Here is a 25,078-nt window from a genome sequence, read left to right as displayed (position 1 = left end):
GTAGGCAGTCTTGTCATACTACTTTTTCTATTTTTGTTGGCTGTTTCCAAGTTATCAATGTATACTATGGCTTTCTGGTCTTCGTACAATGTTTTTATTAAGTTTAGTATGTTTTTGTCTATTCCTATTTTTTCCAGGATTGAGAAGAGTTTTGGCCATTGTATGCTGTCGAAGGCTTTCTTGTAATCAATGAAGCAAATGTAAAGAGTTTTTCCTAGGTCAATAAATCTTTCTCTCTCTCTCTCCCATGAGCCTTAGGGCTGCGATGGCATCTTTTGTGCCCCTGTCTTTCCTGAAACCAAATTGGTCGGGTGCTAAATATCTGTTAATTTTATCATTGATTCTCTGTTTTATTATTTTTAGTAGTATTTTGGATATATGCAGGATAAGGCTGATAGTCCATTGTTGGCTGCATTCCTTGGTATTGTGCTTTTTGGGGAATGGGATCATGACTGCTGTGCAATGAACCTTCTTTGTACATCTGGTTTGTTAAGGTGACAATACGTTTGTGTAGCTCATCACCACCCTCTTTATTGAGCTCAATGGGCAAGGAGTCAATTCCTGCTGCTTTTCTATTAGGCACTGCTTTTAGTGCTACTTCAAATTCTTCTTTGGTTATTGGCAGGTCTTCCGTGTTGTTTTCTGAGCCATTCCTTTTGATTTCTGTTTTTTGTTGGTGATCTTTTTGGTAGAGTTCAGTGATATATTCTTTCCATCTTGTTTTTATTTCTTCAGGTTCTGTCAAAAGTTGCCCATGTTCGTTGTTTATAGTGCTGGATCTTATTCCCTTCTTCCTTGTGAAGTGTCTGATTTCGTTGAAAGCTAGATCTGATCTGCCTTTTTTATCTAGATCTTCAATGATTCTACACCTCTCGCTCAACCATGTTTCCCTTGCTTGCCTAAACTCTCTTTGTAGTTCATTCCTTAATTTCTTATATTTTGCTACACCTTCTTCAGTATTGTTGGTTTTCCATTTCCTTTTTTCCTCTACTTTTGCCCATATTTCTTGTGAGATCCAGGGTTTCCTCACTTCTGTTCCTTTGAAGCCTACAATTTCTGTTGTTGCTGTGGTGATGGTTTCTTTAATAAACTTCAATTTTTCTTCTACTGTTTTGTTTTCATTAAGTTTTTTTTGTACCACTTCGCCCATTGTGTCTTTGAATTTTTGCTTTGCTTCTTCTTATCTTAATAATTTTAAATTCTACTTCTTCCTGTTGCTCCTTTTCTTTAGTTTTCTTTTTCTTTCCTTCTCTTTCCTTTTCATATAAATTATCAGGTGATATAGAAGCCTGCAGTAGATATAAACTAGTCTGTGGCGAAGTCACCAAGGCAAACCAAGGTGGAGTATGAGACGTTGCATAGGCAAAGAATGCAAAGAAAAGCAGCAAAGACTTCTTTACTAATGTATACACTAGAATGAAGTGGATGTATTATATGGAATGGTTTAATGTTGATTATTCTACTCAGGGGACTCACAAACTGAATAGGTATTTTTTGCCTATATTCACACTTGAGGAGTCTCAGGTGCCAAGCGATTCTGTGATCAAGTGACTGCTCTGAATTAGTTTTTTCTTGAAGTAGAAATAATTCCCTTATTTAAAGTATTTATTAACACACAATTAAATAATCTATAGTAAAGAAATCAACTTTACTAGATTAAGAAGGAAAGAAACCTTCTCTTTTCCTTTTATTTTCTTGTATATATCTTAATTACTAACCTTCTAGTGCTTGATCACAGTGTGGCACTGCTCCTGCCTCCAGTGGTGCATCTGGTAACCTGGAGGGGAAAAGCTCTCCCTTCCAGGGCAAAATGGAGCGAACTGACTCCAATACCCAGGAATTCACTGGGTCAATGGACCTGAATAGAACTGATACAAGATATGAGGAATCTAGTTCTTTCGGAGACACTTCTAAGGTAACCAGAAAAGGCGATAGAAATGACTCTGTCTCCACAAAGAGATTATAAACTGACGTTAAAGCTTTAAATTCTCCAACATATATTATTATACATTCAAACACTGAGAAAGCAGTAGGCCAATTGTCACCCTTTCTCATACAAAAGACTCTTGAGAGTTATGCCGGCTCACCAAAAAACATTAAAAGATTAAAATCAAGTGATATTTTGGTAGAAACAGCCAATGCTAAACACTCCAAAAAATTATTACAAATGACAACCTTTGCAGGAATACCTGATGATTAGATCCCCCCCCCCCTCCCACTTAATGAATACATGCTCTGATTGAAGTATAACTACACTTCTGTATGGATGGTCTTGCATCACCTTTTTAACCATTGACTCCATTATTTTCCCTGAAATGGAATTTAAGTTAATGGGTCTGTAATTACTCACATCATCCTTTGATCCCCCTTTGTGAATTGGGGATACATTTGCACATCTCCAGTCTGCGGGGACTTCGAATCCAGTGATGCTCTCATAATTATGGGTGAGTTTTTGTTTACCTCCTTTGCTGCCTACCTTAATATAATTGGATTATTCCTCTTCACCTCAGATGTTTCCTTTATGTTTAACTTCAATTTTTCATCCAATTTCTTCTCAGTTATCACAAAATCATTTAACTTCCTGATAAACTGCTGGTATACTTCCTGATAAACCTTTGATAAACTGCTGGTATTCACCTCCCTAAGGGATTCTTCATGTGTGAATATAGAATAAAAATACTTTTTGGGTTCTTAGCAACCTGAGTAGGATCATGAACAGTTAAACCATCGATATCAAGTTTACCAGTGTGATTCATCCCCTTCCTTTTAGTGGTTACATAAGTTATAAACTGTAATAATTTTGGTTAATATACTGCATATAAACATGATGCATTTATATTAACTTATATGTCAATTTTTCTAGTTAACTGTAATTTTGATATTTAATGTCATTTAGTAGATGTTATGCTGCATATTTTCATATTGATTTGGCTTGTCAATTGTGTGGTCTGCATGTAATTTGCATTTTGTCTTTTAAGTTATTTTCTAGTTATTAAGAAATGCTCTTTGTTGTCTGTCTCTCCTCCCGTTGGGGCATTCATGGTTGTTTTGCTGTAGCAGGCCATGGCGGAAATGTGAGTGCTTGGGAATATAACCCACATGGCTGATGCCTCTTGAAAAATTGGTCACTGTGCTTTCCCCTAAAGTTTTTCGTTTTTCAGGTTTTTTCTTTAGTGGGTGTTTACATTTGCTCATGGGGTTATATGGAGTGGAGGTTTCCTAGCTTTTTTCTGGTAGTAGTTGTGATATACTTTAAGTAGGAGTCCATGCCACTGTGCTTTCCTGTGTAAGTATAGGCTTCTGCTTATTTATGTATTTCTTTCTGAAATTTTTAAATTTTAATTTTTGAACATGTGTTTGGCTGTTGACACCTCGATTTTCGTGAAAATATACTTATACATGGCCTGCATATTCGGTTCATGCTATAACAAAAAAAAAAAAAAAAAAGGATGGACCATAAACATTTTATCAGCAATATCTAGCATTGAAAACTAAAGGAAATTTTGACTAAAATTGTGCAGCAACAAAGTTCTTATTAGAAATTTTTAAGTATTACTGTTTTAAAATATCAATAAAAACTACTAATTTTAGTCAGGTTTTTTTTTTTTTTATTGCGTACAAAAATTGTTTTATTTTTTGTTTCATCTGTCAATTTCTGTGCATGTTATATGGTGTGCATCATCACCATAACTGTGATTAGCATATTAGTACAGTAGAATGTCGGTTATCCAGAATAATTTGAAAGGCTGATTTTTTTTTTTTTTTTTTATATTAATGGTAGTATTTGAGACAAATGTTTATTATGCTACGAGAGTATTTCTGTCTGTTTTTTTACATCGTAAATTTTGTGAAACGTTGGATTAGGACTAATGGGTTTTCTTGGAAACCATGAGTGATAATCTTAGTCATTTGCTTCTGTGAACCTAATTTTCCATGACATATTTTATTCCCTTCATTTCATATTATGTTTAGTTTAGCTCCAGATTTGGTAAGAATAATATCAGCCTAAAACTGTGCGATTTATTATTTTTCTCAGTTTTTTTACGGTAAAATGTCAATGAAAAGAAACAGCACTGAAATGGGCAGAAAACCAGGAAGAATGCGATATAATCAAATTGATATTATTAAGGAACTTGAGAGATTTAGCAGAAAAAAAATATGTCAACAAACTAAACAAAAAACGATCAAACATTATTTTAAAAATATTACTTTAAATTTTTTCCACATAAAATTTGCAGTAAAATACCTATCTGAATGTACATACATGTAAATGTGAGAATTTTTATATATAACTTGTTATTATTAATAATGTAATAAATTAATAATAATAATGTTATTATTATTTTTTAATTAAATAAATTTTTTTTTTTCATGCTATTTAGTCTTCTTCTTTTACCTTAATACATTATAACAGAATTTATTTAATTTTACCTTAGGTTTGATTATCCAGAAAATTTTGCTATCCAGAAGAGGTCTGATATTAATTATTCCGGATAACTGACGCTCTACTGTATTAGCATTAGTAGTGGCAAATGATGCAAGAAAGCAAATTTATACAGCGTCAGCCAAAAAACTAAAAAAAAAAAAAAAAAAAAAAAAAAAATAGAAATAATAATAAAAAAAACCATCTAAATAAATAAAAATAAATAACATAATAAAATAAAATAAAAACACTTTTCCCACATCATCTGACTGACCTCTGTCATAATTTGTCTAGTTTCTCCTTAAATTTATTCAAATTACCCATTTCCACCCATACCAGATGAAACTTTGTTCCAATAATTAACTACCTGCTTGCTGTATATAATTTCTACACATCTATGCTGCAACCATCCTTCCTCAGTTTAAATTTATGCCCCCCCCCTCACGTGTATTGTGTGAGCTGGAGAAAGGATACCATCAATATTAAGCTTAGTAAATCCATTCAGTACCTTAAACACCTCAATCAGATCTCCTCACCGGTGCTTAGTTTCCAGGTGCTGCAGTTTGTAGAACTGAAGCCTTTCTTAGAGTACACGTTTGTTCCTCTCACTAATCGTGTTGCCTTCTCTGCACCCATTCCAACAGATGAGTATCCTTACTAAAATGCGGCATCCAGACCTCTGTGAAGTACTCAAGATGTAGCTTACCTTACACAACAAGATAATCACCTCCTTATCCCTGCTTGCATGTTATTGACAAACTCCATGAGCTTTCCTTGCAGGTAGGGGTCACAATACCGGTCAAAATCATAATACCGCTATTTTTAATTTATGAAACCGGGATACTGGTATTCTAAAAAAAACCAAAAAAAACCTTTTTCTCAATAAATTTTGATGGCAATTTGGTGCAATAAAGTAAGGAAAAAAACAAGTAATTACATGAATTCATGTTTTAAATGAAACTTTTATTACAAGAATAAGTATTCTGATAAAAAATTATTAAAAATACAGTTATTTTAAAAACAAAAAATATGCATATTATTGATACTGCAAATTTAGTTATGTTTAAGCATCCACACTACCTGTCCGAATAAAGTAAGCTCTGCATAAACATAAGCAATCAGTAGTGTTATCGTTTAAACTGGATCTAATTTTGGTATATATTTGATTAGTGGCAGAGAACATCCTTTTGGATTCTGTGCTGGTTGGTGCTTTGTACTCAGATAGTCGTAGATGAGTTGCAGTTTACCCCCCCCCCCCTTTATTCCCTCATCTTCAAAAAATCTTATTTCCTTTTTACCAAAAATAAAAAATATTTCTCTTTTGACTTTTTATGGCACTATGTCTGTATTAATGAAAGAAAAGGTTTGATGTTTAAGCTTGGTGAGGAAACCAAATCTGAGATGTGGAGGTTATTTATTTATTTATTAATTTTTATTTCCCTGTACTGACTGCTTTAAAAAATCAGAATTTCCAGGAAATGAGAGATTTTCCCATATACATATATATATATATATATATATATAATATGTGAGCTGTCAGTTTCTCATGAGCAATGACACAAATATTATAAAACAAATGTCATTTATCATACAAAACTACTTACAAGTATATACATAACTGATTTTTTCTCATTTAATCTGTTAATACCTACTATCATTTCCATAACATTTCTTTCAATTAACAATATGAACTCTCTCTACAGCTGCAAACACTAAACTAATTCAATCTTAATCACTGGGATTTACTTAAAGATATAATTACCATCAGGGGTAAAGGAAAGTGTTTTTGCTTCTGTAAAGGTGAGTACAGTGGTCTCAGACAGTTTTTAAATTTGGTACAGTGGGATCAACTGATAATGTTACCAACAGTAAATTCTAAGTGGGAAGCACTCAAGGAATTAATCGTGGAAGCTACTAAAAGTTTCATACCTATTAAGAAATATTTTTCAAGGTTTAGGCCTAAATGGTTATCTAATGAACTAATGAGACTCGTGACAGAGAAGAAAAATGCATGGGATGCATATAAATTATCTAGCCAGGTGGGAAGGAGCAGCAGTGCGTAGCATACGCTTCTTGATTAGACCGGGGTTCGAGCCCGTCACCTCCAAATACGGAGGATGCGGAAAGGTCAGGGAATGACCACTGCATATTTCCGGAGCAATATGGCCTTAGTTGCTAATGCTCCTAAAAAAAAACCAAACAACAGCATATAAATTATCAAGCGATTCAGAAGCCTATGGCAGATATAAGCTAGTCTGTAATCAGGTCACAAAGGAGGTTAGGCAGGCGAAGGCAGATTACAAGAAATCTTTGCAAAAGATGCTAAGAAAAACAGCAAGGATTTCTTTACTTATATAAACGCTAAAAAGAAGGGGATGAATCTGATTGGTCCACTTGATATCGATGGTTCGACTGTTGATGATCCTGCTCAGATAGCAAACAAACTGAATGAGTATTTTGCATCTACATTCACACATGAGGTTAAAGTTTGAAAATGGCAGAAGGTTATCAAATTGTAGTAGGGTGTTTAATGATTTTGTAATAACTGAGAGCAAAGTGGAGGAGAAATTGTTGAAGTTAAACATAAGAAAGGCACCTTTGGGTGGATGGGATCTATCCAGTTATATTAAAGGAGGCGGCAAAGCAACTAAGCAAACCCTTATCCATAATTATGAGAGCATCCTTGACTCAGGGGAGGTCCCCACGGACTAGAGATGTGCAAATGTATCCCCAATTCACAAAGGGGGATCGAAGGGTGACACGAGTAATTACAGACCAGTTAGTTTAACTTCTGTTCCGGGTAAAATAATGGAGTCACTGGATGCAAAAAATAATTTTGATATCATATATTTGGATTTCAGGAAAGCTTTTGACACTATTGCGCATGGAAGACTATTGTACAAATTGGAGCAGAATGGTATTAAGGGTAAGTTGCTACAATGGATAAAAGGATGGTTGAGTGGGAGAAGACAGAGGGTGGTAATCAGTGGGTGCTGCTCTTTGTGGACTAATGTTATTAGTGGAGTCCAACAGGGTTCGGTGTTGGGTCTGTTGTTGTTTTGTTTATTTATCAATGATATTGATGAAGGTATATCAGGCTTAGTATCGAAGTTTGTAGATGATATAAAGGTTGTTAATGACAGTAATGGCAGTGTGCTACTGCAACAGGATCTAGAAAATTTAGGCAGATGGGCTAAGAAGTGGCAACTGAAGTTTAACCTTGACAAATGAAAAGTACTGCATATGGGTAAAAGTAACCACAGAGAAATGTACCAACTGTGTGGTACTACACTTAAGGTGGTAGAAAATGAAAAAGACTTGGGAGTAATTGTGCAGTCAGATATGAAGTTTTCTGAGCAATGCAGACAGGCTGCCAGGGCAGGTCATGGGTTTTTGTCAATGATATATAGGAATTTTGCTAGCAGGGAAAAGGAGGTGATTGTCCCTCTGTATAAAGCAATGGTCAGGTCATGCCTTGAGTACTGCGCACAGATCTGGAGGCCTCATTTTAGGAAGGATGTAGATTTACTTGAGCGTGTACAGAGAAGGGCAATAAGATTGGTGAGGGGAATGAAGGGATCCTCTTAACAAGAGAGACTTAAGTTCTGCAAATTGCATTGGCTGGAGACTAGGCACCTGCGCGGTGATCTGAGGTGTATAAGGCCTTGAATGGGTTGAGCACACTGAATCGGCGCATTATAGCCTTAGTAGCTAATGTGCCAATAAAATCAAAACCAACCAAGCACGCTGAATTCTGATGGTATCCATCCACTTGTTCAGATTATGAACCTAAGGGGGCATAAATTCAAATTAAGAAAAGACAGATGTAGAATAGATGTGCAGAAATTTGCCTTTAGCCAGTGGGTGGTTAATTGCTGAAACAAACTTCCATCTGTCGTTGTGGAAGTTGATAGGTTAAATAAATTTAAGGAGGAACTGGACAGGCATTTGGAGGGAATGGTGTGATTTTTTTTTTGGCTGATGCTGCCTAAGCTCATACACTTGCTTTCTTGCATCACATGCCACTACTACTACTACTACTACTTCCTCATATTTCTCTTAATCGGCAATATCAGTTCTCTTCATTACAGCAATCCATAAGCTTACTGAATAGAATACTAACAATTCCATATATGTCTCTCTTAACTTAGCAATATTAATTTTCTTTACAACTTCAACCAATAAACCAACTCAATACTAAACATTTCTTTAAATTTCTCGTAATATCTTGAACTTCATCCTTACTTTAAAATAATTACAGTTTTTTATAATCCTTTCCAATACAACACAGTTCAGAGGACTTGCGTTTCTTCTCTTTCACGGTGGGATTCCTTTGTGCGGATTCCTTCCACAGAGTGCGGCGAAGTCTATCTTCTTAGTTGAACTTTGCTGTATAGCTCTTTCACTACTGTCTTATTTCAGGAACAGTTCTCTGTTAATACTGTAGGAAATTACTACAGCAAGGGTACTATCTGACTGGTTTCAGATAGTGCCCTTGCAGCAGCAAGAAGCCAGGGCACTATTTGACTGGCTTGTTATTCAACTTTCGGATTAACTTCTAGCACAATAATATGCCTAGTGGAAGTCTTCACTACGTATATAACGGGACACTCCCAGAACTGAACCCAGAACTACCACTGCAAGTCTGCAACTCCTCCTAACAACAACCACAACCCCCATCTTTTGGTGCAAGAACCTTATTTATTTCCTTCTCATTTATTTATTTATTCTATTTATTCAGTTGATTGCAAGTTACAATCACCCCTTGTACAGAATCGTTTGCACGCTACATTTTTATACACAAGCTTACGTGTAAACCCTTCTGGGGTTTGCATGTATGGTTTGCACGCATTTATGTATCTCTGCCTATATGATTTAAACCTGACCCAATCATGGTGTTATTCTTTTAACTCACTCTTCTTCCTTTGGTGGGAAAAACAGAAAAAACAATATATTTTGCCCACACAACGAAATGCTTTTACCTCTAGATCACCTGTTGACAATACCTTTGAAATGCTCCATACAGACACCCTTTCCAAAATGCATTAAGTGTCGCATCCTCATATAGTGGTGTAATAGAGGGATTAAACTATTGTTCAGAAGCTTTTAATTTTAATCCTTTTGCACCTGCCATGCCATTGTTTACCATATTCCTTAAGTGCCCTACCAGGTCCACTCCCACTAATGGAAATATTTCCTTAATGATGTTATCGTTATTTCTTACTTCCACACTCCTAGCTTACTTGGGAAATTCCTTCAGCACACTATACTTACTAAGAGAAATATATTTGTAAGATTTTACGTCTTACATTTTCATGATGTTTTTAGGTTTCCATTGCATTTATATTGTGTCGCAATTCCTCTGTTACAAATTCTGTAATGTTAATGATTTATTGTTTTCGATTTATAACCTTTATGTGAATAAATCATAAACAGTTATTTTTTAAAATTAATACCAAAAAACCGGTATTTTTGAATCAATACTGATATTTCAAATGCTGAAAAAAAATGTCCGGTATCCTGGAATCTCAGTATTATAAGCCCTACTTGCAAGCTTTCTGCCCTGCTCAGAAAACTTTGTGTCTGACTGCACAATTACCTCCAGGTCTTTTTCATTGTCCACTACCCTCAATGTTGGTATGTTATTCTTGGACTATTGCTACCCGTATGCAGAATCTTATGGTTGCCAATCAGTTTCCACTTATCAGCCTATCTGCCAACCTTTATGTTATCTGCAACCTTAGACATTAAACCTGACATTCCTTCATCAATGTCATTAATAAATATTGCTACATTTGATGAAATAGGCCCAGCACTATATCCTAGGGGAATCAGCTAACAACATTACTCCAAGAAGAGCAACACCTATTGATAACTGTTCTCCTGTCTTCTACTTTACCATTTACTAATTGTCCTTTATCCATAGTAGCAACTTTTCCTTAATATCACACGGCTCCAATTTGTATTGCAGTCCAATTTTTATTGTGGGATAGGGATAGTATCAAAAGGTTTTCTGAAATCTAAGTTTATGATGTCACAATTATTTTTTGCATCCAGTTCCTTTGTTGCTGTGTCATAGTATCCTAGTCAGACAAGATCACCCCTTAACAAATTTGTGCTGTAATTGGCATGATGTTTGAATTTCTTTAAGTGAATATCCAGTCATAGAAATTCAAACAGCAAGAGCATTGGCCTGGGAGAAAAGGAGAGGGATTAGGTTTCATGAATGACCGTGCACCTAACCCCCACAGTGGGCAAGTTGTGGTATCCAAAATTTTTTGTGTGAATGACTAAAGCATGAATGGAAAACTCTTGGTGTACTTGTTTACTTCATAATTATTTTTGTGCTTTCAATTGAATTTCTTAATTTTATATTCAATTTCAGTTTTTAAATGAACATGGTGGTAGCAGCAATGCATTTACAGCCCCTGACCATACAAATTACTATTTTGATGTATCTCCTGAATACTTCAGAGGAGCCCTAGACAGGTATGAAATTGATGAAATAATAGTATATCAGCTTTCGAGACTTGCTTTTTTTTGTTTACTTTCCTTTCTCCTCCCCTAATATCATTTTCTGTATATTTGGAATTTTATTTATATTAATGTCATTATGCTATTGAATAGGCAGTTTAAGAGGAAAATTTTTATCAGCATATTCTGCACTTGTTGAACAGGGCACCTCTGTAGCCAGTGGGCAGGAGCAGCAGCGCGTAACACACGCTTCTTGATTAGACCGGGGTTCAAGCCCGTGACCACCAAATACGGAGGATACGGAAAGGTCAGGGAATGACCACCGCATATCCCTGGAGCAATATGGCCTTAGTTGCTAATGCTCCAAAAAACAAACAAACAAACAAACAAACAAACAAACAAACAACTTGTTGAACATGTGCATAACATGGAATGAAAGGAGTGTTTTGTAAAGATGAATACAATGAAACACAGGTGGTGCTAAGATTTTTGTGACTGTCATTGAGGATATTCTAAGCATTCAGAAGAACTGCTATTTTTTGGGGGGAGATAATATAGATTTGCATTTATCTTACGATATTGGTCATATGCTTGCATCCATCTTGAGAGTTCTTGTTTGTCACTGCAACAGCGAATCTTGGCAAGGGTAGTGATGTTTACGCTGGGAGACTTTTAATATTTTGACAAACCCAATGGGGTTTGTCAAGATATTAAACAAATATGAAAACTTAATTATGTCTACAGTAATTTCAGTGGTGCCATCAATAAAATAAATGAATTTAAATTTCTGGTAAGGATAACTAATACTGACATAATAGGGAATTTAGGTTAATGGTGTCACCCTGAAATAGGGGATGATGAGCTTCACTATAGTATTATATATATAATGTGTTAGGAAGGATAGACAGGAAAAAAGGGGTGGAGTCATGTGTTCTTATCAAAAGTTGCTTGAGTGCATTCAATCTTTTCCAGATTCAGAACTAGTGCATGCTAGCACAAAATCTGTGTAATGTGAAGTACAGTAAACCCCCGCTATTCGCGGGGGTTACATTCCTGAGAAATGCCACGAATACCGAAAACGCGAATACTGAGTTATGGCTTCCATAGTAATAAAGGGGTTCCGTTCCAAAGTATGAAATATATAAGAAAAACTAGTCTGAAATTTTGTCTATGTATGTAGACAGTACATAGTGAAATGCAAGCATATGGCATTGAAATGAATATAAGAAACAATTTAATATTAAATGTAATATTTATTAGAAATTTCAAACAAATCTTTCAAACCAGCGCCTTTGCTAACAAAAAAACTTATCCCACCATTCAGTGCTATCACCAGTTTCGCTAAAGTGTTGATAAAGGAAGTTTTGCCTTTTCACGAATGATGAGTGAACTTAACGGAATTTTATTTTTAGTTCGGTCTTCTATCCACAGATTTAAAACCTTTTCCATTTTTTCTAATTTAACATCACGAGTTAGAGCAAATTTTTGAAGCAATTAGCGCGTTTTCACGGACACTACAGTGGATTTTTTCTTCCGATTTCTTAATTGATCGCACCGTTGACTCATTGATTTTATAATGTTTTGCCACTGAGGAGACACTTTCACCATTAGAAATTTTATCTAATAACTCAATTTTATTCGCTAGTCATCACCTTCTTTGATCTTTTCACATTTCTCTTGTTATTCGTAGCCATATTTTTGTACGGGTAAAAAAGAACTTGTCCACAATAAAGGCACTTTCTTCCATTAACACACTCGAAAAAGTCTGTTTTACACTGCAAAACGGTAGATTTATCACTTTTGGAAGCATATCAATTTATAAATTGATAAATTTGTTCAATTTATAAGCATATAAATTAAAAGCAAACGACGAAACCTTCCATGACAAGCGCATATCATCATCATCATCAGCCATTTTCAATCCACTGCAGGATGAAGGCCTCTCCAGCAACTTTCCAGTTCCTTCTGTTTTGAGCACTGGCCATCCATTTACTACTCAAAAACTCATGAATTTCATCTATCCATCTCCGCCTTTGTCTTCCAGGTTTTCTTCTAGCTCCTCTTGGGTACCATTCTGTTATTTTCTTAGTCCATCTGTCATCATGTCTTCGAGCTATGTGTCCTGCCCAAGACCATTTTAGTTCTTTAGTTTTGATAAGAATGTCCTTTGCTTGAGTTTGCTGCCTAATCCATGTGTTTCTCTTCTTATCTAACAGTCTGATTCCCAATATAATTCGTTCCGTTCTTCGCTGTGTAGTTCTTAGCTTCTCTTCCATTCTTTTGGTGAGTGCCCAAGTTTCACTTCCATAAGTCATGGTGGGGAGTATACATTGATTCATTATTTTACGTTTCAGACAAACTGGGATATTGCTCTTCAGTATGTGACTATATTTCCTGAATGCTATCCATCCAAAATTTATTCTTCTCTTGACTTCCAGCCATTTATCATTATTACAGCTAATAACTTGTCCCAGATAAGTATATGACTCCACCTTTTCAATTACTGCTCCTTCAATCATTATTTCCCTTTCCGTGGCATACTTGTTCATCATTACTTTTGTTTTAGCCATATTCATCTTTAGTCCAAAATCCTTACTAACTGTGCTTAACTGATTAAGATTTTCCTCTAATTCTTTGGGATTGTGGCTTATGACCACAATGTCATCTGCAAATCGTAAATGGTTTAGGTTATCTCCATTCACATTGACTCCTTTCTGCGACCAGTCTAATCTTCTGAAAGCTTCCTCAAGGGCAGCAGTAAACAGCTTCGGAGATATTGTGTCTCCTTGTCGAACTCCTTTCTCGATTTTAAATTTGCTACTGTCTTTGTCTAGTCTAATAAAGGATGTTGCACTCTCATATATTTTCTTCAAAATCATAATATATGGAGTATCTATGCCTTGTCTTTCCAGTGCCCGAAACATTGCCTTATGCTGTATGGAGTCAAATGCCTTTTCATAATCCACAAATGCCAGGCATAATGGTGTTTTATATTCATTTGCTTTCTCCATTAGCTGTGATATTACGTGAAGGTGATCCATAGTTGAGAATCCTGTCCTAAAGCCAGCTTGCTCTTTCGATTGATTCTCATCAAGTATTCTTTCTGATCTGTTAGTAATGACCCTTGTGAACAACTTGTAGATATGGGATAACAAGCTAATTGGTCTATAATTTCCAATTTCTGATTTATCTCCTTTCTTATGCAGCAAAACTATGATTGCATTATTCCACTGCTTAGGCATCACACCTTTTCTAATGCCCTTTGTGAAGAGCCTTGCCAGTTTTTGTGTTATGTCTCTTCCTCCCAATTTTAACAACTCTACAGTAACTTCATCTTCCCCCTGGGGCTTTCCGATTCTTCATTTTCTTCAATGCATGTTCTACCTCATCAGGAAGAATATCGGGTATGTCGTATGTGTTGCTACTTTGCAATCAATGTTCCCCACTGCTGGTATCATTCCCTCGCTCCTTGTATAATTCTCTATAGTAGTCTTCTGCTATTTGAATTATGCCTTCTCTGCTGTTTATAAGTACACCATCGCTATTCTTCAGTTTCAGTATCATTTGTCTTTCTGTATTACTGCTCATGGCTGCTGATTTAAATCCTTTGTTTTCCCTTAATGCTTGTTCTACTTTTCTTGTGTTAAATCTTCTTATGTCCTCTCTGAGTCTCTTTCTAATGGCTTTGCATAACTCAGTATACTCAGTTTTCTCCTGTCAGTGCTTTTCTTGCTCTTCATTTGTCGTCTTTGGTTCATCATGACAAGTGTTTCTTGACTAATTTTTTCTTCTTTGGATTTCTGTTTCCCTATAGGTTTCTTGGGTTTTATCACTTTCAGAAAGTTGTAATATTCCTCGTCGATATCTTGGTCCTGAGCAGTCTGCAGAAGCTCAAACTTGTTCTTAAGTTCCAGTACATACTGCTTTTTCTCCTCCTCTGTTATTTCAGACCTTTGTATTATGTACTCGAGTCAGTTTTTTCCTTTCCTTTCCTACATCTATATCAAGTGTACATCTTACCATTCTGTGATCACTTCCAACATTTACCTTATTCAGGACGGTAACATCATTCACAATATATCTTCTGTTAGTGAGGATGAAGTCGATTTCATTAGTTGTTAATCCATTTGGACTCTTCCATGTCCACTTTCTGTTCACCCTTTTCTTGAAAAAAGTGTTCATTACTGACAGTCCTTGAGATTCCGCAAATTCCACAAGTCTTTCACCTCTTTTATTTCTTTCACCAATTCCAAAATTTCCTATAGTTCCTCTTTCTGTGCTGTTTTGCCTTTTTCCAACCTTAGCATTGAAGTCCCCCATAATAATAGTGTAGTGGGTTTTCTGCCTATCTAGAAGACTCTCAATTTCAGTGTACATTTCTTCAACCTCTTCATCATCATGGCTCGATGTTGGTGCATAAATCATTGTAATCTTTAGCTTGTACCTCTTAGAAATCTTGAATATTAGTCTTGACACCCTTGGTGATGTACTTCTGAATTCCAAAATGTTGTTTTTAAAATCTTTATGGACCAGAAACCCAACTCCACCTTCACTCCTTTCACTGTTTCCATTGGTGTACAGCAGATTTCTACTTGATAAACTTATAAGTGATTCATTTCTTCTCTTGTTTCAGCCAAACCGATGATATTCCAGTTCACATTTTCTAATTCCTTTTCCAGCTCTAATATCCTGTCTTCACCGATGAGTGATCGTACGTTATAACAGGCCAAGTTCAATTTCCGTGCATGGCAGCCTGGTTGTACCCAGAGATTCTTAGCACCCTCTGCTTCCACTCTGATCCTCTCGCTGCCGTAAGAGGGAGAGTGAAAGCTGCTGGGGACTGAGGGCCATTTGTATTGTTGTGCTCTCATTGCTGGAGGGTTTGGTCTTTTCCTCTTCACGCTGACCAGGCGTCTTGAAGAGAACCACTCTACTCGTTTGTTGCCACCTAAGTGACGTAACAGGGCTTACCATCGAGAAGGTGTGCATGAGTGGATTTTAGGGAGGCAGGCCAACCGGACTTCTCCTAAATCTTCTGTAGTAGAGAGATATTGGATCCATCAATGTTTTAGGCTGAGTGTCGTATAACACACAGGATACCTGTTCCCCTCTAAGCCGACAAGCGCATAACACATACTGAACAAGGATTAGCGAGAAACATCCACGCTCTCGATTTTGTCACTCCTCTCCCCCCCCCAACCCACCCACTGAGCGCTGTTTTGACCGGGAAAGATAATTTTCGTCACGCCCATGTTTTTTTATGACGGAAAATGTTCACGGCATTTTAAAATTCACATTTTTTTAGGTTTCATTTTATATTAAATCAGCGACCGCGAATAGCGGGGATTTACTGTATTTGGATGCAAAAGTGAAATGTGAGTAGGATATGCTACAAACCAGAAGATTGTGAAGAGTAACAAGAGCTCTTACATACAGATGAAATGGGTCAGCATTTGTGAATGTCTTATTTTGCATTATTTCAATTTGATCTGAAGATTATTTTAGGTAAATTAGATGATTATTATTTCCATCAGCATGTTAAAGAGAATATTAGGGGCAAGAAATTTGAGTCCTGATCATTACTTGCGACCAAGATGGAATGACGAGCAAGTGTGATTGTCTTATTATAATGATAATTATCTAGTTCAAGGTCTTAACAAGCTGCCTGCACCTTTTCGTCTTTTGTCTTTCAGAATCTTGGATTTCTGAAAGACAAAATGTACCAATTTTTGTTTCTCTAGCATGAACCACTGTCCTTCTGTAGAGCCTCAAGGTTGTAGTTTTTGTTGTCTGACTGACTGACTCATCAATATTCTGACATATTATTGATTAAGTTAGAGACTTTAAATTTGGTTATAGGACAGTCTCTCCTGGTAATTTGGAAAAAATATATAGAACTATAAAATATATTAATAAAACTATGAGAAGTTATGGAGGGGCTGTGTGTGTGTGTTAAAATGTGATATGTGATGTGCAAGTGATAGTTTTTAGTTAATTCAAACGGAATTAAGAGCACACTTAGTTTGTGTGCACCTTGATAACCTGCAGACCATTATTTGCTGTATGTGACCCTGTGTTACCTGGCCATTGTTTAAATGGAAATCACTTGTTTGCATGGCCCAGAGAAGTCGTATCCAGATAATTGTTATTGTTATTTGCTAGTATAACATAGCATGTTAATGTATTGGAAGTTTAATAACTCTGAAAAAAGATTTGATATCTCAACAAAAAACAAAAAAACTTGTAGAAAGTGAGCCAAGTTCTTTTGCAAACTTTGCAAAAATCACCACAGTGAAAAAGTTTGAGATCAAACAGTGATGCCAAGTTCATCATAACCTCAACCACAAAAAGCATTGATATTAAAAAGATGGCCAACTTCATTATAGGCTCAGTCATAAAAAGCACTGAGATGAAAAAGTTATCTAAGTTTGCTATTGGCTAACCAGATTAAAAATTTGTCATGCACTTGGTGGATTTAGCACCTTATGAACTGGAATGAACTGCAATTTAAATAATGTGGTTCTTGGGTAGTTAGGCTGATAGCTTGGGGTGCTTCAAAGGTCAGTTGGATAGCCTACTTGAAGAGGGGAAACACATTGGTTGTTTATTTTCTTTTTTTGTATATTTTTATTTTTTTTTTTTTATTTAATTATTTTATTTTTTTGGCTAGTGCAGCAAAAGGCTACCATGTGTTGTCTAGTATTTCTTCCTTGCACTTTATGGTTAATTCTAATATACCAATAACTGTTATTATGTAATATCTTTTAGGTTTGCTCAGTTTTTTCTCTGTCCTCTGTTTACTGAAAGTGCAACTGATCGAGAAATTAATGCTGTTAATTCAGAACATGAAAAGAATCTGCAGTCAGATGTCTGGCGACTTAATCAGTTAGAAAAGTCCACATCTAATCCAAATCATGATTACAGCAAATTTGGAACAGGTAAAAATAGAAAATAGATTATATTATAAATCAAAGGCTGTCTATTACTAATTTATTTTATTACTATTTGTATTAGTGTTGATTATGAAAATCCTATATTAAATCATTGACTTTTTGTGTCAGTTACCTGCTGTCTGTTTTTGGAATGGTGGTAATTGTTCTCAGATATTATCATCCAAAACAATGAATACATGTATTCCTTCCTTAGGTAGAAAAAAATACAGGGTTTGTGGTATGCAAAATTGTTATTTTTATTTCAGCTTATTTTTAGCATACAATCTGGAAAAGTTTGATATCTTTGGCCTATAGTCTGCATCTATTTATACATTCTTCCATAAATTATGGTAGGCATGGTCACAGTTTCTGTAATTAGCATATCCAGTCATAGAAATTCAAGCAGCAAGCTGTTGGGATTAAGCCGATATGCTGCCCTGAAAAATGTTTCACCCATTGGGAACTGTGGCATGGAAAATCTTAGCAGCTCTTAATAATTAATACAGTAACAATGAATTTGTCTCCAGTTCTGTAAAATTCTTATGCCTTCGTTGTCATCCCAACTCCACTTCACTTGGAACTCGTTGACTGCTCTTCTTTGAAAATCAGTTTTCTCTACTATAATTTTCCTAACAGTGAGGTAATTTTTCTAAGTGATATTAATGTTCACAACTTCATCTGGCTTGAGTTTACTTGTTGCAGACTTAGCTGTTTGAGATGCTGAGGCTTATGCATTTACTAATGACCTCACACAGTTTGTTAATTTACTTACCAAATACCAGATAATCCTAAATACCAAAATACCAGATAACCTAAAAACTACTGAACTCTTGATCTTTTTCATCAATAACCTTTCAAAGTATGTGCTCATTATTATTGGTCCACTGTGTACTTCTGATCACAACTTGCTCTTTTAGCCTCAGCTGTCACGAGAATAATAATTTGATGTGGATTTTATTTCATATTCAGAGATAAAACATGCAACTAAATGGAATGGTGTATCTGTAGGTGTAATGGTGAGCTCTGGTCTATTCCGTATCTTTGTTTGAATTTGCAACCCTACTTGGTAATTATCCTGTGTGTATGTGTTTACACACACACACACACACACACACACACACACACACACACACACACACACACACACACACACACACACACACACACAGGACGCCTCCATAGTCAGATGGGAAGGAGCAGCAGTGCATAGCACACACTTCTTGATTAGACCGGGGTTCGAGCCCGTCACGACCAAATACGGAGGATGCGGAAAGGTCAGGGAATGAACAACACATATCCCGGAGCAATATGGCCTTAGTTGCTAATGCTCCTAAAAACACACACACACACACACACACACACACACACACACACACACACACACACACACACACACACACACACACACACACACACACACACACACACACACACACAGCCCTACCATTAATTAATATCTACAAACAGGAAAACTGATGTGTGCTGAAACCTTTAGCCTTTATGATTACGACAGCCTGTAGTCTCTGTGGATTGTTCTGTGCCAGTTTTTTGTAAATTTCCTCCAATATTTTCCATCATTTGACTTTCAAAGTGATGATGAGTACAGCTCTGTGTTTGGGCACTTCATCCTCATATGCACCCAATGATCCAATTCATTCCAGAGGTTCTCTGTAGGATTGAGTTTATGCTCTGTGTGGACCAATCCAATTTTTCAATGCTCTTGCTAAAATCAGTCTGTCACAACACGAGCAGTATGATATGTAGTACTGTCCTGCTAATATAGGTGTTGGCCTTTCATAATGTGCTTCCACAATGTTGGTAACACATTATTGTACAGGAAATCTAGATAGATCCCCAGCATTCTTGGTTTATCTAAAACAACCAATTGTGTCAGACCAAAAGCCACGAAAAACAACCCCAGACCATCATGCTGCCTCTGGGCATCCACCACACCCAGACATGACCACTGGACTGTTAGCCCATGTACTGTGACTTGTCACTCCAAAGCATAATTTTTCATCAGTGAATAATCCAATAATGGTGGGTTTTACAACTTCGGACAGCTGCAATTATTCATAAGCCACTAATCACTGACTAATGCCAAATGCTGTCCATGGGTATATGGGCGATTAGTGGGTTGTGGATGGCTGCAGCCCTCCACAACCTGCTAGTCACTCATATAATGCAGCATTCTGCACTCGGTACTGGAGCTGACAAGTCTAGTCATCCCACTGAAGGCCTGTGTGTGTGTGTGTGTGTGTGTGTGTGTGTGTGTGTGTGTGTGCGTGTGCGTGCGCGCGTGTGTGCGCGTGTGTGTGCGTGTGTGTGCGTGTGTGCGCACTGCAACAATGTCAACCTGCGTTCTGAGTGGATGATTTTTATTCTCTGCAAAGCTTTCCTGTCAGTTTCGTCAGCTGTGGAGGTTTTCTGAGTTGTTTTGACAGTTTCAATACCAGTCCAGTTCTTTTTCAGATCATATTACCAGTCATCAACCTAGGATTCTTCAGTACCTTTGAAATGTCATGCACAGACCAGTTGCTTATATGGCATCCTATTATCGCAGCTTTCCAGCTAGGAACTTAAATTACATTCATAATCACACTGCTGTTTCCTTGAAGGCCTACATATATATTTATAGTTATGTTTGATATGTGTTGCTTGGGTAGGACATGACCAGCTAGCAATGGAGGAAAGGTATCTGGATATTAATAGTAGGGCAGTGTATGTATGTATATTTAATGATTTTGAAATTCCTTGCAAAAAATTCCTTGATTGGGTAAAAATGCACTGAACAGGGCAACATTTCCGCCAAAACCGGAAACTGCATGACGTTTGAACCTTTGGTGCAGCTGGGGGGGGGGGGGGGAAGAAACAAGCTGCATTCCACACGATTGATGTTTGTGGAGGATGTCACGTGACAAAACAAAATGATGTGGGAGCTGAAACGAAGAAAAAGAAATGGCAAAACAGCAATTTTATTAAAAGAACTATCACGTGACAATAATGCGGTCTGAGTTGAAATGAAGAAAAAGAAATGACAGTTGTTTAAACCAGTACAGAAATGACATTTTTTCTTACTTATTTTTCTGGGGGGCTGCCACCCACAGATGCCTGCTACCCCCACATCCCCGCTACTAGAAAGAACATCGTACTAACAACTCATCAATAAACGCCTAGACAGAAATCGTCAAGAAACAATTTGAAAACAATTATTTTTTCTACAGCATTCCACAAACAGTGAAGTGAACTTTAATTATCTTTTTTTTTTTTTGTGTTATGTAGATGTTTTTTAGTTTTAATGTTTTTCATATTATGTAGACTTTGGGATTTTTTTTCTGCGTGCTGCCGCTCCAAGACCCCCGCTTTTTGTGGATACTGCTACCCCCACACTAAAAACAGAAAAAAAAGCATATCTCACATTGTACAGTGATACCATACAGTGAAGCAAGCTGAAGTTACCCTTTTTTTTTTTTTTTTTTCTCGTATTATGTAGACTTGTGTGTATGTATAGTATCTTGGGTAGGAAGGCATCTGAATGTCAGATCAAATCTGCCTGAGTACACTCTGTTCAATACAGAACTCTGTAAAAGGCCAGAAATGTGTGTAATGTTATGTTTGTATAGTGTGTGGTTGTTATGTTGTTTAATTATATCTGGCCATTTAGTCACCAGGAAGGCATTCACCTGGAAAGCCTACTCAGTGTCTGTCTACACCATGAGGAGGTAGGCCGTGTATGTCGATTAACTAAAACTTGGTGTAGCAAAGAAAAACTTGGCAAAAAAAAAACAATAAAAAATAACTTACCTATTACCTTACTTATCTTTTTCTGCTGGGAGGATAAATGCTGATGATGGCATCGATCAATTGCAGAAACAATCCCTTCTTACCTGTTTGTTTCCACCCCCACATGTACTCAGCCAGATAATAGTTCAAAATTATCCTGTACTTGGTGAGTACTTTTAAGTCCCCTCTTGATGGCATTCCATGTTCCCTGGATGCTGTTGTTTGCACTCTACTGTCTGTATCCTTGAAATATAGGCTGTGGCTGACTTGAAGATGTTGAAATCTTTCATTTGCCAGGCAGTCGTAGGCCTTCCAGCAGCCAGATACTATAGTTGATCCTGGAAGAATGTTATCCTTGATGAGCTGCAATAAAACTTTAGTACTTCTATTCTCAACTACACCCACTTTCCTTCCACTCGCTTATCCCTGTTAAACTTTCACTTTCTAAACTTACTCTCATCTATCTCTACAATTGCTCCCTCACCACCTAACTTACTATTCTCTTTCGTACAAATTTTCATACATACCTCAACAAAAACTCTTCCAGTCACACACCATATGCTCTGTGACATTCAACTCATTCATAATCCTAGCATTTGAATCTCCTTGCACCCACACATATGACAACAACAAACATCTGACAAAGCCATCCTACTCTTGCTATACCAAGAACCACTCCACACAGACCTCTTCACTTGATGAGCACTCTCACCACGAAGCACTTGACAAGACCATTCACATCCATCACTTATATGCTTCCTTTCAACCAATTTCATTCCACTCCCATAAAAAGAAAATTCATACTCATGGGCAATCATACCAACACTCATGCACTACTCAACTACAGCCTTTTGCCCCTTCCTTTTCAAATCCTACAAAAACCTCTGATCCACAACTACATCCATACTAAATAAAAAATTAAACTTATAAATTAACTTAAATTACAGTGAATTAATTAATTAATTAGTAATAATTCACAATGCATTAATTAGTAGTAGTTAGCTATGCAGAAGTTAAATACAAAACTAAGTAATTAATAAAAATGAATACATAACTAAATAATTGTTAACTAATTTAAAAATAAAATTAACTTTCTGGTAAAATGCATGAACAACACTTTGTTGTTGTCCATGCAAAACCATGTTGTTCAACATGGTTTTGCACGAACAAGTAAAACCACGAGAGAGGAACGAAGAAAGTATTTATCCAGTATCAAAGTCACATGAACAATTATCAAGTATCAAAAAGCACAAGATGCAATCAAGATTGAATGTCACATGATAAAACAGCTTAAGATGCAATCGGCCACTACCCAATGATACAAACAGTGAGTCGTGTTCCTGTCAATCATTGCTGGCATCACTCCCCCTCGCCAGCACCAAGGGTACGTCACATAGTTTTTGGTTTTGGTGGCCATGTTGCCCCGTAAATGCATCCTGACTTGAAGATTGTGACACTAAATAATAATACTGATTATAATGTTCTATCACCTTATTTTATTGTATTTTATAAAACTAGGAATCTGTAATTTGGAAACGTATTACTTTGCCTTAAATATTAGATGGGCATGAAGTCTCTATTACAACACAAGTTTTCTGTATATTTTATTTATTACAGAATTATAGAATGCTGTCAGAATGCAAAGCACCCCTTTTAATGCCTTAATATATATACTATATTAGTATTAGTAGTTGCAAATGATATAGAAAGCAAGCTTATAAACCTTTAGTGAAAAAAAAAACAACTTCTCACATCCACCTGTCCATCCCCTCCATAATTTTCCTAGTTCTTCTTTGAATTTATTGAGGGAAGAACAAGACTACCTATTTCCACAACAACAGATGAAAGTTTGTTCCAACGATCAAGTACCATTCAGTGATAGGATAAAGACGGGCTTCTGCATACTTTGAATTTATTGTTCAGACTTGCTCTTGCTCAGACTTCAGGTGTGTAGTCTGAGCAAGAGGAAGAATTCCATCAGCATTGCATTTGCTCAATCCATTCAAGACCTTAAACATCTCAATTATAACTCCTTACAGGCCTCATCTCCAGCAGATTGCAGAATTGAAGCCTTTCTTGGTAAGATAACCCTTTTGATTCCATTACCAATTATTTTACTCTTTTCTGCACCTGTTCCAGCAGATCTACATCTATTCTAAAATGAAACCTGTAATCAAAAAAGCTAAAATCTCCCATTATAAGACATTCTTGAATAACTGTCCCACTCTCTTTTTCTGTATGCTTGTTTGTTATACTGATCACTATCATTAGGCATGTAACACACCCTTCTACTCTCATTTTCTTTTTCTCATTGCTTATGTTATACCATCTAGTCGAACATTGCACTGGCCACCCACGTCGACTGGCTGCACTGCCTTAGATTTAATGTGTGGGAAACCACCAGTGGCAACTTTCATAAAACACTGTGCCACGCATGTACTATGTCTTTTCTGTGCATACTGTATTCTCCAAATTCACACTCTGCATCTCTTACATCTGAGTTACAGAATGTCTCCGATATCCCTAAAGTGTGTGTGCTTTTGATCACTTGATCAGTACTTCAAATTCATAAAATTTATTTGCAGTGAGTGCTCCTGTCATTAGTGTATATGCAAGTATAAGAGGTGTGACTATTAAATAACGAGACTGTGCACACAGCCACTGCACACCAAATTGCAACTGTGAAACAGAGTCACAGCAGTTTACTTCGAAACTTTACCTAGTTGTCTGCAGGGGAAAAAGTTGATGATGTTGTAGAGCAGATATCATCTTTTAAGGGCACAAAGGGTGATATCGTCAGAGGAGTTCTTAGGGAATGTGCCACCCACATTTAAAATTTTTTCATATGTGTATGTGAGTTTCAGGTTTTCAGGTGCCCCTTGAATATTGGTGCCCAGGTGCAATGTGCCCTTGCACTCTTGGGACGGCCCGCCCCTGGATATCGTTGTACCTGTTGGCACTAATGACATTAAGAGTAAGAGAAATGCGGACTTAACAGGTCAATGTTGAAAAAACAGTCGCGAGTTAGGGTTAAATTTGAAAGTGTTTGCAATTCTGTCCAGACATGATAAGAGGGGGGGGCGCCTCTGTAGCCAGGTGGGCAGGAGCAGCAGTGCGTAGCACACACTTCTTGATTGGACCGGGGTTCGAGCCCGTGACCACCAAATACGGAAAGGTCAGGGAATGACCACCCCATATCCCCGGAGCGATATGGCCTTAGTTGCTAATGCTCCTAAAAACCAAATAACAAACAACAACAAACATGATAGGAGGGAGTATATGATGAGAGCCTTGTCAATCAATTTGGCCCTGGATCTGGAGAGATTGTGGCAGGGAGCTCATGGGGTAAAATTTTTCTCAACCTGGTCTGTGCTTGTTAACAGGCAAGATTGTTCCTACTGGGATGGGATACGATACACCTAAATAGAAAGGGTGCAAGAATATTTGCTGATCTATCAAGGCAGTG

General features: G+C 36.7%; 1 protein-coding gene across 2 annotated transcripts in view; it reads left to right on the top strand.

Annotated features, from left to right (window-relative positions):
- Ide (Insulin degrading metalloproteinase) overlaps positions 1-25,078 on the top strand; it is a 692,915-nt gene that overhangs the window by 76,408 nt on the left and 591,429 nt on the right. For both annotated transcript variants that reach the window (XM_090384737.1, XM_090384738.1), the window contains exons 5-6: positions 10,809-10,912; positions 17,666-17,835. In XM_090384737.1, coding sequence (XP_090240863.1) covers positions 10,809-10,912; positions 17,666-17,835 — 274 coding nt within the window. The remainder of the gene's footprint in view (positions 1-10,808; positions 10,913-17,665; positions 17,836-25,078) is intronic.

This window comes from Mastigoproctus giganteus, chromosome 11, assembly GCF_048544385.1.
Source record: "Mastigoproctus giganteus isolate SK-2022 chromosome 11, ASM4854438v1, whole genome shotgun sequence".
NCBI classification, from domain to species: Eukaryota; Metazoa; Arthropoda; class Arachnida; order Uropygi; family Thelyphonidae; genus Mastigoproctus; species Mastigoproctus giganteus.
The sequence above is the reverse complement of the archived record's forward strand: the minus strand, read 5'-3'. Positions and strand labels throughout refer to the sequence as shown.